The 19466-nt window shown below is 36.9% G+C and overlaps 2 protein-coding genes across 2 annotated transcripts in view; one reads left to right on the top strand and one right to left on the bottom strand.

The window, feature by feature from the left end:
- Positions 1 to 19466, bottom strand: part of LOC136253921 (jerky protein homolog-like) — a 151598-nt gene that overhangs the window by 100567 nt on the left and 31565 nt on the right. The window lies entirely within an intron of this gene.
- LOC136253912 (uncharacterized) lies at positions 8165 to 13172 on the top strand. Its single transcript, XM_066046574.1, has 3 exons — positions 8165 to 8288; positions 9758 to 9845; positions 10077 to 13172. The coding sequence occupies exons 2-3, from the start codon at positions 9783 to 9785 to the stop codon at positions 11115 to 11117; spliced, it is 1104 nt and encodes a 367-aa protein (XP_065902646.1). The 5' UTR covers positions 8165 to 8288; positions 9758 to 9782; the 3' UTR covers positions 11118 to 13172.

Below are 19466 nucleotides of genomic sequence, written 5' to 3'. Positions count from 1 at the left end.
GAAGTACCAGGCCCACCTTTTCCAGATATGGACTGTATTGAAGTTAATGTTGAAGGCATGACACAATTACTGTCTAACTTGGATGCTCAAAAGGCTGGTGGCCCTAACAATATTCCAACCAGATTTTTGAAAGAATTCTCTTCAGAACTAGCACCTTGTCTTACAATATTATTCCAAGGATCCTTAGAACAAGGAATTATCCCTGATGATTGGAGGAAAGCTTTTGTGGTACCTGTTTTTTAAGAGAGGGGATCGCTGTTTACCAGCAAATTATAGACACAATTTCTCTTACCAGTGTTGTGTGCAAAACCCTAGAACATATAATATCTTCAAATATCTACTCTCATTTAAATAAACACAATGTTCTTGCTGACCAACAACATGGCTTTAGATCCAGAAGATCTTGTGAAACCCAGTTAATTGAAATAATTGATGACTTTACCACTACTCTCAACCTATATCAGGACAAATTGATGCAATTTTCTTAGATATGTCCAAAGCCTTTGATACCGTACCTATAAACAGACTCTGCAGCAAACTTAGTCACTATAGTATTTGTGGAAATATATTAAGACGGATTAAAAGCTTTCTGACGAACAGATCCCAACAAGTTGTTGTGAATGGTGAATATAGCCAACTGTGTAAAGTAACTTCAGGAGTGCCACAGGGGTCAGTGTTGGGACCACTCTTGTTTCTATGTTACATTAACGATATTGCACACAATATTTCATCAAAAATTCGGTTGTATGCAGATGATACTTTACTCTACAGAAGTATTCATTCTGAACAAGATGTGGTAGCCCTTCAGAATGATTTGGATACTTTATCACAATGGGCTGATGTTTGGCAGATGTCATTTAATCCTTCAAAGATTGAATTTTTGAGAATTACCAATTAAATGAATTATGTTCAATCATCCTATTACCTATCTAATACCTTAATACCATCAGTAAGTCATACAAAGTATCTGGGTGTCATTATCGACAAAAATCTTAAATGGACACAACATGTTAACATGATCACTGCAAAAGTAAACTCAGTAAGAAGTCTTTTACAACGGAATCTAGCAAAGTGTCCTGCAACAGTTAAATGCTACTGCTATAATACATTTGTTCGCCCCATTCTAGAATATGCCAGTACAGTGTGGTCCCCATACCATGAACATAACATCTATAAATTAGAAATGGTACAGAGAAGAGCAGCAAGGTTTGTGATGAATAACTATAATAGAACAGCTAGTGTGACAGAAATGTTGAACAGTTTACAATGGCACACATTGGAGAAGCGAAGAAATAATATTATTTGAGAGCCTCACTAATGTATAAAATAATTAATGACATGGTAGATATTAATGTGCACCAACAGTTTAGACCAAGCAACACCACAACTAGAGGTCACCATCAAAGATTTCTGCAGTTGCCAACAAGGGTAGATGCTTATAAGAACTCCTTCTTTCCTTTTACAATAAAATTATGGAACCAACTAGATGATCATATTATCCAAGCTCCATCTCTTGATTTATTTAATAATTATATAAATTTGTAAATAAGTAGCTAACTACATATGTACGAATATACTCATGATTGAGTTTGTACATTAACAAATATATATATATATATTTTCCCTAGCACATCTGAATTGTCCTCTAATAGTGTATAATAGATAAGGTCACAAAGCATGTTATGCTTATGTATATGCAGTGAACCATGGCCCCATTCAAACAGGTAATCCTTAAAAAGTTCAATGAAATGACCACACATGCACAAAAGTGATTAATCTGTATCACAAAACACTGGAATTCCCACCCGAGAAACAACAAACTCTATACAGGTGGAACAGCTAGCTCAAGTTGAGGGCATTTTAAGGGCAACTTGCAACCAAGCACAAGCCAGATCAGGAAGATAAAACTAGCAAACAAGCTTAATCATTGATACTTTGGTAAAGTAAAGTCGGAGTAAAAGTGTTCATCAGTATAAGATTGTAGCAGGCTGAAACAATGGAAGAATATGTATGATATAAGTTTACCAAAATTTAATTTTTGCTGCACAAAGTTTTCACACCCAACTTATTTGAAATCATCATCTCTTAGAAGTTCAACTACAAGCAAATCACCCTGTAGAGCGATCAGCTAGAAACAAATCACCCTGAAGAGAGGTCAGCTATAAACAAAGTACCGTGTATAGAAAGATCAGCTACAAACAAATCACCCTGAAGAGACATCAGCTACAAACAAATCAACCTTAGAGAGTTCAGCTAAAAAAAACCACCCTGTAAAGACATCAGCTAGAAACTAGACACAAAGTAAGGAGTTCAGCTACAAGCAAATCGCCCTGTAGAGAGTTCAGCTACAAACAAATTACCCTGTAGTGAGATCGGCTAAAAAATCAACCTGCAGAAAGATCAGCTACACACAAATCAACTTGTAGAGAGATCAGCTACAAACAAATCACCTTGTAGAGAGATCAGCTAGAAACTAGACACAATGTAAGGAGTTCAGCTACAAGCAAATCACCCTTTATTGAGTTCAGCTACAAACAAATCAACCTGCAGAGAGATCACCTACAAAAACGCACCTTGTACAGAGTTCAGTTACAAACAAATTACCCTGTAGAGAGATCAGGTAGAAGAATTCACCTTGTAGAGAGTTCAGCAACAAAGAAACCACCATGTAGAGAGTTCAGCTGCAAACAAATCACCCTGTAGAAAATTCAGTTACAAACAAATCACCCAGTAGAAAGATCAGCTAGAAGAGGTCACCTTGTAGAGAGTTCAGCTACAAAGAAACCACCACATAAAGAGTTCAGCTGCAAATAAATCACCTGTAGAGAGTTCAGCTACAAACAAATCACCCTGTAGAGAGATCAGCTAGAAGAAGTTACCTTGTAGATAGTTCAGCTGCAAACAATTCACCCTGTAGAAAGATCAGCTAGAAGAAGTCACCTTGTAGAGTGTTCATGATCAGTTACAAAGAAACCATCATGTAGAGAGTTCAGCTGCAAACAAACCACTCTGTAGAGAGTTCAGCTACAAAGAAACTGCCATGTAGAGAGTTCAGCCTCAAACAAACCACCCTGTAGAGAAGAAGTTATCTTGTAGAGAGTTCAGCTACAAAGAAACCATCATGTAGAGAGTTCAACTGCAAACAAATCACCCTGTAGAGAGTTCAGCTACAAATAAATCACCCTGTAGAGAGTTCAGCTAGACAAAGTCACCTTATAGAGAGTTCAGCTACAAAGAAACCATCATGTAGAGAGTTCAGGTACAAAGAAACCACCATGTAGAGAGTTTAGCTGCAAACAAATCACCTGTAGAGAGTTCAGGTAGAAACAAATCACCCTGTAGAAAGACCAACTAGAAGAGGTAACCTTGTAGAGAGTTCAGCTACAAAAAGAAACCATCCTGTATATAGTTCAGCTACATTTCAAGTCACCCAGTAGAGTGATCAGCTGCAAAAAAATATCCTGTGGGGAATAATGGGCATGTAATCAATATATGTATATAATTTGTATAATTACTAATAAAATCAAAAATAATTGAAGTATTAATAATCTTCTTTAAGTTCTTTTCTTCTTCCTGTGGTAAAGAAAAAAAACACATGGGTTAAAAAAGCCCCAAAGCCAGGCATAGGCTGGCTTTGCAGTATACAAATACAAAAAGAAGTGATATCTAATCAAAAACAGCCAAGCTGTAAAAAAAGGTTTGGCCCCCAGAAAGGCCATGGTGAAAAAAGATGTGAAATCCAAGGTGGCGGCCAAGAAATGGTAGGTTAATGGTTAAATTTTAATAACGACATTTCAGGTGAATTTGGTGCCAAGACCAAGCAGCACAAAATTCACCTGAATTGTTGTTATTAAAATTTAACCATTAACCTACCATCACAGCCATTTCTTGGCCGCCACCTTGGATTTCACATCTTTTTTCACGATGGCCTTTCTGGGGGCCGCACCTTTTTTTACAGCTTGGCTGTTTTTGATTAGATTTAATGTACTGTACACTATCAGCAGAAATGTCATTCCTTGCTCTGATAACTGTAAAGATCTTGGTATCTATTTTCCGATAGTTTATCATGGTGATTGTATGTTCAAAACATTACTGTCTTCTAAAGCTTATAATTATAAATCTTTTAAATTACTTTGCTGCATATCTAAAGACAGTTATTATTTGGAGACTAGAAAGAATCTGTATGTCGCAATGATTAAATCTACTTAAATGTATTCACTGTTAAAAACGAAGTATGCATTACACGCGTGAAAGTATGCATTTCACACCTTTAGTGGGTCATACCAATGGTATGTCACGCTGACATATCACAGTTGGAGTGTATAACACACTTTACGAGGGTATGAAATATTTCAGCATATATATAGTTGTACTTTTCCGAACTTAAACAACACACCCATGCATAGCATGATACCACAAGCATGCATGAATGCATGTCTAATATCTAATAGTTTGCACATGAATATTGATGAGTGGTATATCTTTGGCATGAGTGGTATGTAATACATACCCTTAATAGCTGATTGCTTTAATAGAGTATATACTTTTCCATGCATATACTGAGGCTATATACCCATGCATGCATATATAACAGATAGCACAAGCATGTATGCATGTTTATAATTGCTTGCACATGCATGCATGCAAGAGTTACATACCTAGCATACATGATATGATATACATACCATACCATATGCATGCATGTGTGGATATTTATAATTGAGGATACATGACATGAACTTTATTATTTTTAATATACATTATCTCAAGTGATGCGTATACTGCAGCTGGGCTCATATTATATAACTATATAGTCACTCACACATGCATGGGATTGTCTTGAACATGAGCTCATAAATGTCACACAAGCTTAGTATTATAATGGCAAGTACATTGGCATTGGTCAAAGTTTGCTTTGCATTGCCATTCATGGATATCAAGGTATTGATTGTTCTATTAGAGTAATTTAGTAATGACTGCTCTATTAGAGCACATGGTGATTGTTCTATTAGAATATTTACTGCAGTGATATAATATAAAAAAATTAGTTGTGTCATTCTATAATACAAGCATGCAGGTATTAATTGTGAGATTAAATTATCATTCCAATGCATGTAGACATTAATAGTTGTTTGTAGCATTTATACAACACTGTAGTGATTTTGAAATTATTTAAAAAATAACAAGTCAAGATGTGAAATAGACATTATATCCTGTAATACAGCAGCCATAATATATCCATGCTCTTGTATGTAATATAATAAATCAATGAATGTTCTGTTAGAGTATTTACATATAGTGACTGTTCTATTAGAGAGTATCAATCTGCAGTTTTCTTTAGGTAATGTGGGTTCCTGTTCACATAGTGCTCTACAGTATTACTCTATATAAGGGTTTATACTGCAATATATCAGCTAAAGAAACTAGTTAGCCTTTATGAAGGTTTATTGGGCAGGATCAAGTCCATTTTATTGCCTTAAATGCATTCTAATCAGTACCTAAGTTTTAAAATATAATGTTCCACTTACAATTGATAAGCATCATTCGATAACAGCCTAATTGCTTTTCTCTGCTTTGTCCTGACTTGCATAAGAAGCAAGTAATCAATTGGGTATACAACCCAAGAGCCCACATTAGCCCTTTCGTTCAATCAAAACAAAATGAATATACTGTAAGCATTAATTAAAATGTTTATAGGATCTCAATGAGTTTCTCATTCCTATGTGCTTCTTGTATCTCATACATCACTCTAAAGATATACCAGTAACAATATATAGTTATACTATATTTCGATAATCACATTCTTACCCATGCATTCATATAGTGCACTTTGTGGTCCCGTTAAATACAGTATTAGTGGCACTTGTGTTTCTCACATTCCATACCTAAAAATAGACCATGCAGTTAAATTTAAACAACATTGGATTACATCCTTACCAATTCTAGAGGTGTACCGATACCACTCTTTACCAATATTTCCAATACAGTGCTTCTACTAAGATCATCTGCCGATGTTGATACTAATCATTAAAGCCTAGACAAAAAAACTAACACTGAAAGTATCATAAATTTACACATTTAGCTTAGCTATACGCACTCACTCATTCACTCACTCACACTCACGCACGCACATACACACGCACACTTATTACACATACAACCAGAAAACGAACAAGTGTAAATCCTCATACATGCATTAACACACTATACACACATACGTACAAACACATTCTGAGAACACCGGTCATTACATACTCCCCCATTATCACTTCACTACGCAGGAAGCGAGTGATATTACCCTATTAAAATCAAACTTCTTACAGCATAGATGTTTTGTTAGAATGTTCCACACACAGGAGAAAGGGTAAGACTTAAAGTAAGACAGGAATTTCCCCACAGTGGTTGGCAGTAGCACTAAAATAGCTACCATTACCACTCACCAGCTGCTACAGATTTACTAAGGTTCCACAATGTACTATTCTAAACCTAAACCTTGACACATCTCTGAGTGGACTATTGTATTCCCCCTGCCCTTGAGATTTAACAGAATGTACCTAGTTTTATTTTAAATATATATATATATATATACATATATATAATCAGTAAATATAATCGGTAATCAGTAAGGCGGTGGAGACAGGGAGGCCAGGGGGGCCCAATGTTTGTAGCACAAGATCGAGATACTCTAATAGAACAGTCTCTTACTCTAATAATAGAACAGTCAATTTTTATGTCTCTTTGACACTGTAAGTAGTTACTCAATTTTTTCAGTAACAACATAGTGAAATAACCTAAAATACAATCCCAGAGCTTCTAAAATTCAAAATTATCATGGCCCCCAGACCCCTAAAATAACATGCATGACTGTTTTCTGTACTTTCAAAAACTTTCAGCACCCAAGTTGGCCCCCTCACTCATTAGTCAGCTCCACCGCCTATAAGATGGACAGTCTGAACAAGCATGTCACTAAACCCCAGGGATTACCCATTACCAAGGACACTATTATTACATTGTTCCACCATGATTATGACACATGCTGTACCTGTTCAGTGATACTCGAGGTGAAGTGTAATATTGTCCATCAAGTTTGGCCTTCTTGCGATGCCACATCACCATAGCATAGCTGTTCTGTACTTGTAGAGATGATATAATAACAATAATGTATTTCTCAATTTTAATATGACTACTCTATTAGAATATCCCAACTTTAAGGTGGAGGGGCTCTAGCCCATAGGTGAACCATTATACGACCCTTTACTGCCATGCACATCACACTTACACTAACACATAATAAAATTTTTCAAGTTGGTACTAAGCTCCACGACACACGTACACACACACACACACACACACACACACACACACACACACACACACACACACACACACACACACACACACACACACACTCTCTCTCTCACACACCACACACCCACATACACACATGTACGCATGCCCAAGCACGCACACATGTATGCATGTGCATATATCTGTACACACTTGCATACATGTCGTGTACTGTATGCGCTGTATGGCAAGGAAGAACGGCTATTCCAAACATCGTAAGTTTAAACAAAAAAAATCATGCACTTGAATCTTGTACGGGTAAATCCTCCTGGGATTAGACTAGTAAATCAGCCACGGAATCCTAAGTTCCACAACAGCTTCAATACCACTGAAGGACAGTTGGGCATTTGCTTCCCCAGATGTTACAGCTGGGTGGATTACTTTCCCAGTTGACTAGGTGACCAGGTCCCAACAGCTGGCTATACTGAGCTGGGTTTCCCATTGGACACACCAGTAAAATATAATCAACCCAGTCCATAAGGTGTCTGGTCCCATTTGACCACACCTAAAGGTAGGTCGGTCAAAACACGGTCAACATTCAATCACATCCTTACCCGTCAATTCCCATGAAATATAGTTTCAATTGCACACCTAAAGCAGTGCAGTACACCAGTTACAACATTTTGTGTGTGAGTGTGTCACAAGCAAGTGCCAGAATCACACAAGAAACTACGTATACAGGCTTACTTGTTAACTGAAAAAGTTTATTGGGAAAGTACAAACAGCTTACCAGTCTCGTTACGAAAGATTGTCCTCTCTTAACAAGCTTAAGCGCATCAATTTCAGGGATAATAAATCTTTAATTCGAACTAGTGCCACTAGTGGCACTTAAATCAGTCATGCTGTCGTCATATCTAACGCGCATATATGATGTTGTTGTTATTGTTATTATCTACTTTATGTGCGCTAATAGGAAGTAGAATTGCATCATCAAACAGCAAGTAAGCAGTTTATACCTCTGTGTGTTGTTGAGCGATGTGGTATTGTATGTGTTGAGTGTGTATATGGTACTGTGTGTTGTTCTCATAGATAATGGCGCGTATATTGTGTAAATAAAGGGCGCGAACCCTATTCTGTGACTACTCGGTTAGGCCACTCCAAGTCATACCTTAGTTTCTGGTCACTCCCAAGCCTACAAATGGATGCGGGCGGGCGGATGATCAGGACTTCAGGACTATGTAGACTCTACTGTGACAATATACTGTATGGTATTATTATTTGCTCAATTTAGCAAATTCATGTTGATTTTGTTGTTAGTCAAACTTAACCAACAACATAAGTAGTTGTGCTTCGGCAAACAATGCACTAGGAAAGTTGTTGATGGATCATGGCTAGCTATACACTGATGTATAGCATTTAAGTATATTTATTTATTTATTTATAGAATATACTATAGGAAATGTTTTGCTCATGTAGCTACTTATGCTTTCCAAGTGAAATAAATGTCTCATTAGCTATGTCAGGAAAGTATTACTATGACTTATAGCTAAGTTGTTCAAATGATCATGATCCAAAATGAAATTTAACTTCTATTTTCACATCAGAAATTCTTCATTCAAATGTGAAGTCTTAGCCCACTAGCTATGTGTTTCCAGCCTTCTATTCAGCAAACCTTGAGAAAAGTAACTGTCAAAGTTTTGAGTCATTGAGTGCTCCAGACTAGTGTTTTTTAGTGATCATCTGGGAATGTTTAAACTATAAGGGTTTCTACTTGCCAATCTAATTTTAGTTATGGAAAAGTTTAAGTTTAAGCTCACCGAATGTTGCCGGCTTTCCATACCCCTGCAGTGTTCAGTGATAAAGAATTTGAAGTTACTAGACTAATCATTAGAGGACTACATTTGAATTATAAAGTTAAAGCTATGGCCCATCTGCATGGACTAGTAGTTAATGCTACTGAAATTACTTTGGTTACAGAAGCATTAGTAACAGTTATAATCTGAACAGCTATATAATCAAGGGCAAAACTAGCTATAGTTAGAAACATTTTATTAGTGTGGCATATATACCTAATATTAGAGTTAAGGGTAGTGTGACTGCTCTATTGGAATCCCTGACTGCTCTATTAGAGTATCTCAATCTTTTGCAGTAAAAAATAAGTGTCTTGCTGGGTCACATGCACTTAAGCACCTGTAGTATTAATAATAGTCCTCATAAACTAGGGTTCCAGGTTTACCATGCGGGCGGGTGACCAGAAACTAAGGTTTGACTTGGTGTGGCCTTAGTCTCGCGTGGCTAGACCGCTTTTTTCCGTGTATTGGGTAGGGAAAAGAACCTAGCAACCTGCCTATGTTCTGGTAACTTGTGTGTTTAATATCTTCAACCGCCCCTGCACTAATTAAAGTGGTCTGGCCACGCGAGACTATAACCGCCTTTACGTTTTGTTGTTGTACTGTTATACCCGCTTTAGCGTTGATCACCATTAAGTGAGAGGAATGTCTGGAGATGAGTATTCTAGCCAACCAGAAAAAAGAGCACGGATTGAGCCCTCGTATAAAGTAAGCACGCACGTAAAGATAGGTGTATTAAAGTAGTTCTATGGTAATATCAGGAGTTCGTAATTGGCATATCGTGACACTAGATGCTTATGATTTCCTGGTGATGTCAGAATTCTTGTCCCATTCCATAATTCGTACTTTAGACCTTCGACTTGTGTTGGAGTCCTTGTCCCTTCAACTTGCCATTTAAAATAAATATTGCAACATAAATGTGTGTGTTTATTGTTTTAGTTCGTGTATGTTGGGACCATCATCATTGAATTTAATGTGCAGATAAGTGATAATGAAGCCGTTTCCATAATAAAATGGAAGAATAAAGCCTTAAAGAACCAGAAGAAATGTGTGGATATTCAAAACGACCTTAATAAGATTTGGGAGGAAGATGTGCCAGATGGTAGTTTCTACAAAACTAACTCAAATCTCTATTATTATGTACATAATGGACATCGTACGTATTCGAGCATGACAATGAAGTATGTTGGAACCTTCAGCAAGATAGAGCAGATGAAGGAACTTTTAGGACCCTGCTACAAAGGTGGGCACGAGTATAAACATGAGGCATACCTGCCCTATGTTTATGATTATATGATGCTGCAACACAAGATACCACTTACAAATAACTCAGATCTTTTGTACCAATTACAGCAAAGTATTCCAGATATTGAGAGCTTGGATCCTCTAACAGAGGACGAATGGACTAGGAGATTAGTGTTTGGGCTGAATAGAAATGGCATAGAGTGTAGATATACAGTGGATTTGAGAAACAGATCTGTATGTAACAGTTGGTTCCATATTCTTCCTCCTGAAATCAACAGTGACTTTTTAGTGTTCCAAGGGGCTCCTGACGTAATAATACATAAAGTAGGCATCCTTTCAGCCCACAAGGAATCAGACCACCAAGATGAAGAAACATCTGACGATGATGACAAAACCAGCCAACACAGTGGAAGGGTCCAGGTTGCCCACCAAATGGTGTGCTTGAAACCTAAGATTCATGGATCTTTATTATATGAAAAAATTGGTGAATTGGTTGGGGCTCTACACACGTCGTTAGCTTGTCAAGCCATTACAAAGTATTTAAATGGTAAAAGTGTAGAATCCCTTACAGCTCAGGGCCTTCATGTGCACAGATCACACAGGGTGTTTCATGTACGTGTCATACTCAGTAAATCAGCATTCCTTGTTAAGATTACTTTATTAACAAGTGGTTTGTTAAATGAAAGGACCATGTGTTCAATTATGGAGTACTATTGCAGTCATCAGAAGCTTTAAACTTGTCACACGTATTGCGTTTTTGTTGTTCTTTGTACTTTGTTCTTTTGTGATATACTAATAATTGTGTTTCCATGCAGGACAGGCATAGGGCAATAACCCCAGCAACAAAATGGTAGTACCCATAGCAACACACCTTGTATTATGTTGCCATTAGCAACATCGTTGTTCACTGTGAATAATAGTACATACCTACAAGTATAGATTTTTGCGTTGCCATGTTAACCTCCTACTGCTCTACCACAACTCGGTAGGAGAATGGATCACGTGGGTGCAAATGAACTGCAAATCCAAAGTTGTAAGTTAAAATCTTTTAAAATCCAGTCTCTCTAGTGAAAACTTAATCAGCATAATTATTTATCTGACAGCTTACAGGTATGCACACCACAAGTTATTACCCAAGCTTTTAACCATGTTTAAACATTAATGAAACAATGCTGCCATACAGTTAAAAACACAAATTGTGGCCTGTTATTCAGTAGTGATGTTATTATGCATTAGGTTGAAAGAAACAGAGTGTCTGTTTGGACCACAAACCACTAACTGTACTACTTAAAATTTAAATGCGACGTGTACGTGTTTTTAACCTTATTGTTTGAACAGTGTGATTGCTTGTAGAATCATTTTTGTGTGATTATGATTCTTGCTTTATTGAGATTATTAAAATTATTATTGAATTATACCAACTTACAAGTTTGGATTTGTACAGCACATGATCCATCCTCCTACCGAGTTGTGGTCCGGTAGAGCAGAACATTATGATTATGATTGATGGTAACTGGTAAAGGCAGAGCCTGTATACCAGAAGGCCTTGCCTAAGATGTCTAAATCAACTTAATAAAGTATGTTTGAAAAGTAGGAGTAAGAAGAAAAAATTTCCAAGACTGGACCTTGGGCAGGCTTGAACCTGCAGCCATCCGATTGACGCTTGAACATGGCAACACAAAATCTAGTCATGGTCAAGTAGTGATTACTGCACAACCACAGTGTCTAGGTCTATAGTTAAAACTGTGATTAGCTCAAATGAAAATCCCAGGGTCAGTAGATTGGCATGATTATTATATTAACAAAATATGAGTAAGGGGTGTGAATACAAACTCAGTAGTATTAATCTATAGGTTTTAAGACAATATTTGCTGGTACAATCTATCAAGAGTCCATAATAAGAGACTTATTATGGACTCTTGATACTATTATTCATAATTATAGTGAACAATGGTGTTGATGGCAACACAATACAAGGTGTGTTGCTATGGTTACTATATACCATATTTTTGCTAGGGTTACTATTCTAGCTATGCCTGTCTTCCTAATACTGTACTTGGAAACACTACAATTTGTTACATACAGCAGCAGCATTGACTAATCAAACCTTTTCTCTAACTATACCCATAATTGCATTGTTGGACCTTATCTGAAATGACGTCACAAAACAAGATGGACACATATTTCATGATGAGTATGTCATTTCTTTGTATGTATGTTACTGCATTTTTACTGTTTATGATCCAAACAGAAAATTTAATGGTAAAAAGTATAGTCTTGACACTTTCTTTTTGCATCTTGTCAAATTGTATCATGTCTTTATAAAATGATGTATCTTCCTTCTGGTTGCTGGATTCGAATTGGCCTAACATATGGTATGCCAGGAACCTGGGCAGCCATCCCCATTCATTCAGTAACTAGTGGAACACCACAGCTCGATAGCATACAGTAATGGTGGTCCCAGTTCTTGCAGGTATCGCCATGACTACCATACAATATGATAAAATTATTTTACCTTCAATGTATGATAACATTCAACACACCGAGTAGTGCCACTATCCACTGTGATGGTCACAGTACAGTATGTGGTACAGTATTTTAATGATGTATTACATTGTCTGATGGATAAAGCTGATACAGAGCACAGATTGTGGCAATTAATTGTTCTTGCTTAGAAGTCCTATTTACTATCTGATGTAGAGCTATTAGAAAGAGTGCAAAGGAGGGAAACCAGATATATTCTTAATGACTACACCAGTAACTACAAAGAAAGGCTTTTGAGACTGAAACTTCTTCCACTTATGTATGTTCACGATTTAGCTGACATTATGTTCTTTATAAAATCAGTAAAATTTCCATCTGACTATAAAATCATCTCTGTAATAAGACCACTTCATTACAGTGGACCCTTGAAATAAGTGCAAAAATAGCTTTAGGACTAAGCCTCAATAATCAGTTCTTATTTTTAACCTCAAAATAAGTTTGGTTGTGTAGAAGCACTTATGAAATCAATTAATATAATTATTATGGTCTTAAATTAGTTTACAAGACAATGAAGTATGTGTGACTCCTCTGGTACTTGCTTACATTATAGACTGCAAGTTGTATGTGGATCAAGTCACCACCTGGTCTATATAGGATTTTTTTCTGTGCTCTTCAGAGTTCAATTAAGTAACATGTTTCTGACTCCCTGCTACACATAGACTTGTAGAAACCTTCTTGCGAGTCCTTAGTAGGATAATAAATAGACTCACAAACTACAACATGCAGAGGAGAAGGGGCACTGTATAATTATGTAGCTAGCTCCTGTCAAAGAGATTATGGTAGGGCTTAATCCATCTAAAATAATCCTGTCATTGAACTAATTGTATAGCTACATAACTATAATTATCTAGCTGAATTTCCAGTGAATTCTGTATATACACATCACATCATATCATAAAAAAAATATATATAGAGTAGTCACCAAATTTAATAATTATGACTGCTGAAATCATTCTCAGATTTAATTTTGAAAGTCTAAACTCTTATTAATTTCCTGGGGGAAGGGTGGAATTCCCTCAACCTCTTGATAGATCCTCTGGATACTAATAAATGACTCTAGATCGAGATACTCTAATAGAGCAGTCATCCTATACAAAAGTCAAGCTACGTAATATTTAACAGTATTCTAGCTAATAAGCTGCTAAAATCACTCTCAGATTCAATCACAGAGGGCCTATTTTACAATATTTCCTGGGGCCATGCCCCCATATATGTATTGGCATGCATATTAAAACAAACAAAAACAAATAGACTTGACCGTATACACACACACGCATATTTTTAAAAACAAATAGACTCGACTGTACACACACACACACATACACGCACACATGCATGCATGCACGCACACACACACACACAAACACACACACACACACACACATAATATTATACTGATAGTTACTTACGTAGCTAATGTTGAGACTCAAGGATGTACATATAAATTATAGTTAAGATCTTCACAGGTGTTATAATAAGTCATTAAAGTAATCATTGTAAGTTGCACATCACTGCATGGATTACTTCAATTAAGTTGATATCTTTGATCAGGTGTGGCTTCCTTAAAATATATTTGCTATTGTTTATTGTCTTGTTTCTGGATGAATTTTAGGCCAGAGGTGTAGCAGTAGCTATTTTTATTATTATTAACACTTTACAGTGACCAGCACTGAAGGTCTACAACAACATGTGCTGCAGCCTTAGGATTACCTAACCTAGTTTCAAGGACTTAGACTTAATGACTTATACAGTAGCTGGAAAGGTGTAACAGAAAAGGGGCCAAAGTAAGGAAAAAAATCCCTCCAACCCCAGGAATCGAACTGCAGGTCACCCAATGTCTAGTTGGGGCCACACTCAGTCTTCCTCCAGGAGGGATGGATTTTCTTCCTTTTATTTACAACTAGCCCTTACCTGAGACTGGGATGGGGAGAAGGGTAAAAGTACTTTTTGAACTGTATATTGTCGAGATTGTTTCAAACAGTTAAGGCCATGAAAAGTTAATTACATGTTTCTGGTTTCCTTCCTGGTCATTTTTTTGCAGAATGAATTGCACAATCACCATACAATAATTTATAATATTTTATATCTGTTGAAAGGTTCATGTCTTGTAAACACTAGCTTTTTTCTTATAAAGATACACTAACTTTACATGTCAACCTTGTTTTCCCCTATAATTCCATGTACTGTTATGTCAAATGAAGTATACCACACCAAAAAATTGCAAAAAAAAAACAAGCCTGGTCACCTGGTCAATTTTGGGGAATTGGTAGGACCAGAAACATAGCATTAACTTTGCACGGCCTAAAGTAAAGAGAAAGAGCTTGTGTGCCAGTAAAGAGGAAAACTGATAGGGAATTCTGTTTTACTAGTGGGATCTGTGGCAGGGAAATTTTTGAAATGTCAAGATTGAATCTGAAAGCTTTGCCTGGAAGTAATTTTAAGAAAACATATAGCAAGCTGAAGGGGCAAAACTTAAAAAGTCAGAACTACACATTAATAGAGTACATGCAAACCTCAGCAACTTTATTTATAGTGGACTGTAAGAAAGAAAATTATAAACTAGCTATAGCTACAGCTAGTTGGAATTTAATGCAATTTGATCCATCACAAAACGGAAAATTTTTGAAAATGCATGGCTATCTCAAGATTGGTACTTTTAGTCAAGTCCCTGTAGTGAGTTATGATGTACAACACAAAGTGAAGGTATAGCTATTTGAGTTAATACTTTTCTGTGGTACAACTAGCAATAGCCCAATCATCATTTACAAGTAGTCTAAGTCATTTACGACTAGCTTTTTGGTTGCAGCTAGCCTCTTTTTATTAGCCCCTGGGATGTAGTCAGCCCATTTGTGATAGTTGGGCATGACTATTATAATGAATACTCCATACCAGCTAATACTCAGAAGCAGCTTACCATCTGCTCGTTCCCTGTATGTATCATAAACGTTAGCTGACATGTTACACTAAGTCTCAATGTGAAGACCACCTATACTCTGTGTCCAATCCAAGTTCAGTGGCTCTGCTAAACCGAAAAGCTCTTGTAGGGCTTGGAATAGGCTTCTGGCAGGTTTTTTTCCTGGTCATATCTTTCCTGTTTTAAGCTGTGCTTCTGATCTGCTGTCAATTTGTGGAGGTGGCCCATTCAGTATGATGTGAAATGTTCATTATGTACCTACAAGTCTTAATTGGCTACCCTGTTGCACTGACTCAGCAGTGTTACACTTATCGCCATAATCAGGTTTTTAATATTTTGGCAACAAAGTCTTCAATGATTTCCTGGCTTTCCACATTAAAATTTAATGATGCTGAGTCCAAAGTCTTGTGAATAAATTATATTTTGAGTGTACATGATGCTAGTGATCTCCCTTTTTATCCTTCAGTTTGTGTTCTTCATGCAAACAGGCGCTCTGTAACACTTTCCATCTTTGGCACTAGTTGATTTGCTTCTAGGGCAACAACCAACACATCAAATGAATCCGGAAGATTAGTACTACATAATCTTCTTTAGAAACAGGATCTCATACTAGGGCATCAAATATTTCAGTAAATCCTTTAATGCCTTAATAATTGTACAGATCCTCCTTCCCTTACATAAAGAGAGTAGAGCTATGCCACAGTTCAAGTTACAAGCCTTTTTCTGAAACTGGTCTGACAATTTCTTCCAAACAACAATTGAATCTTTTTATTCTGCAACTAAAGCAATGAAGGTTAACACAATCACTGCTATATATAGTACAACATGATCTCTTCTTTCCATAAACTTTGCAAACCTTTCATCATCTTCCAGTGCATGAGCTGTTTCACAATACCCCATAGGGTGCGCCATTTGACATTATATTTTCAAAGTAGGGTAGTTAATGAGACAACTGTTTTAGCCATGATGCTTCAAATGCTAATTGCAGAGACAACTCATATTCTGTTGGAATTTAATACCAGCTCAAAATAAAGCAACTAAATACTTTTAGCCAAGAGCAAACAACTATGTACAAAGCACAGTAGAACAATATAGAAAGTAACAGTTACAATATTAACACTTCATATCTGAAACTGTACACGAAATATAAAAACTTACACGACCAAGGTGTGCTATAGCTAGTTACAATAACCAAATTGTACCATTACTAAAGGTGCATGTGCCCGAAATAAATAATTATACGGTATACGCCACATAGTGTACAAAGACATCATTAAACTTAGAAGTGTATTTACTCAACACTGGCTATATGAACATGCTTCCATCTGCCATCATATTCACAAAGCCTATTACAGTATGCAGATGATACTACTTTACTTTGTTCCGAGCCTTCTCCTTCAGAAGTTGCTGCTACTCTAAACTATCAATTGTCATTAGTGAATTGCTAGCTTGACAAATCTTGTGTTATCTGGTTTAACACTACTCAACAACCTTTTCTACCTGACATTGGGATTATTCACACTACTTTACAGCAAGCTAACAAACATAAGTATCTCAGATTAGTGTTTGATGGTCAGCTGACTTGAAATGATCAAGTACCCATTGCATGAATCAGGGGCGTATCCAGACTTATGGAAAGGGGGGTCAAAATGAACTGAGGCACTACACATTGTCTGGTTTGGTAATGTGAGACCAAAAGAAAAAATTCACACCAGCTGACAATAGCTGCCCACCTCACCAACTACTTATTTATAGTACATAAAAATCCTTACATACCTTGCTCTAATACTGTGACTGCTTTATTAGAGTGACTGCTCTATTAGAGTATCTCGATCTTGGTATACTAAAATTTTTTGGAGAGGGGGTCAAGATCCCTCTTTGCTCCCCCCCCACCCCCATATCCGCCCCTGTGAATGAAGATGTCAAACTGTCTATATCTCATATCATACAACAAGTTTGCTCTCCCTGATAATGCTTTTAATTGCTAGTGTCACTGGTCATGTCTCACTTGAATTATGCTCTGCCAGTATGGGGTACATATCTAACACAACAAAATAATTAGGATAATACGGTCCATCTCTTAATCATATCACATCAACAAATATGACCACATTATCACTTACTACAATCAATTACTAAGTTTGAACAACAATTAGTAGGGTAGTTTAGCATCAAATTTTGAAGAAATCATTATGAAGTGGATATATTGTAAAGTTGTGGTGGCTCTGTGGCTTAATATGCCACATAGTGATAATACAGCATGCAGATATGCATATACCCAGGAAAGGTTTGCAGACCGTACAAAGCAAATGCTTGAAATACCACCATAGTCATCTTATTGTTGTGGCTCCTTAGTTTGCTTAAGTGCTGGTGCTAAACGCATTTTTCTGAAATATTGAGGCAATTTTGATAATTACAATATTAGCTACAACCTAACTTTTGCTTTCAAGATAAAATGCAGGAGTGTGTGTTTGGTGGCAAGTGTAGTTATAGTAGCCATCCAAGAAAGCTGTCTATATAGATTCTAGACATTGTGAAAGGTTTAGAATTGCCTTTCATTTAAAGATGCAAGCTAGGGTAGGCTGTTAAGCAAATAAACTGCATTAGGTGAACAACCTACCCTTAGCTACATCTTTAAACTAGCTTGTCATAAGATAGTACTAAATTTTTCACATTGGTGGAGACTTTAAAAGGTGCTGGGAAAAATGTATACAACCTAACTATGTGTGGGGTGATAACAAAATGGCCATCAAATATATAGCTAGCCCTGGTATAGTTCTTATACGGCTTGGGAATATGGAGTGAAATACACTTAGTTTTCCTATTTTAATTGAATTATATTTGGCATTCAATGTATAAAAACTTGTCAAAAGAATCAGCTAATATTTGATGTGTAGCTACAGCTATTTAGCTATACTGTGTTTGTTGCTGTTTTTGTTGTAGACAGGGCCGCCCAGAGAAATTAAGGGGCCCAGGGCAAAGAGTTAAAGTGGGGCCCTTCACCCAAGTTATAAGGTGAAGACCAAAAAAAAAAAAAAAAAAAGGTCACAACCTGCTGGCAATGACAATAACTACCCATCACCAACCATATCTCCTTATCTATAAGCTTGCTACACTGCTCCTCTGAAGAATACTGTGACTGCTCTATTAGAGTATTTAGATCTGACTGCTCTATTAGAGTATATAGATCTTTTAAACAGGTATTCAGGGGGCCCTTCATGGGGCCTCCTGGGGCCCCTTTCAGGCTGGGGCCCCTTTCAGGCTGGGGCCCGGGACAAAATGCCCCAGTTGCCCCCCCCCCCCCCCCCCCTGTGGGCGGCCCTGTGTAGTGTTGTGCTACTTTTGTTACTACACATGTAGCTACTGGTGCTTTTATTCTACTTCAACAAGGAGGAACGGCTTTAGCTGATTATTGTGAGTTTAAATGTGACCGGATTTGACAAAACCAAACTTCCACAAAAATCCAATTATCTGACTTTAATTATACTTGCAACTTAACCACTCAGTAAGCTATTGGCCTACAATTTTCACACAATTATTCCATAGCATTATGCAATGGCAGGTCAAAAGTTGAAAGTGATAGCTTATTCCTACATTGAGTTACGGTCCTTTAAAGTCACATATCT

The sequence above is a fragment of the Dysidea avara genome, chromosome 1, assembly GCF_963678975.1.
Source record: "Dysidea avara chromosome 1, odDysAvar1.4, whole genome shotgun sequence".
NCBI classification, from domain to species: Eukaryota; Metazoa; Porifera; class Demospongiae; order Dictyoceratida; family Dysideidae; genus Dysidea; species Dysidea avara.
This window is presented reverse-complemented; position numbering and strand designations above follow the sequence as displayed.

Coding starts and splice junctions, on each gene's coding strand:
- LOC136253912 (XM_066046574.1), top strand. CDS start 9,783: ATGTCTGGAGATGAGTATTCTAGCCAACCAGAAAAAAGAGCACGGATT. Junction 9,846..10,076: donor GGATTGAGCCCTCGTATAAA/GTAAGCACGCAC, acceptor TTATTGTTTTAG/TTCGTGTATGTTGGGACCAT.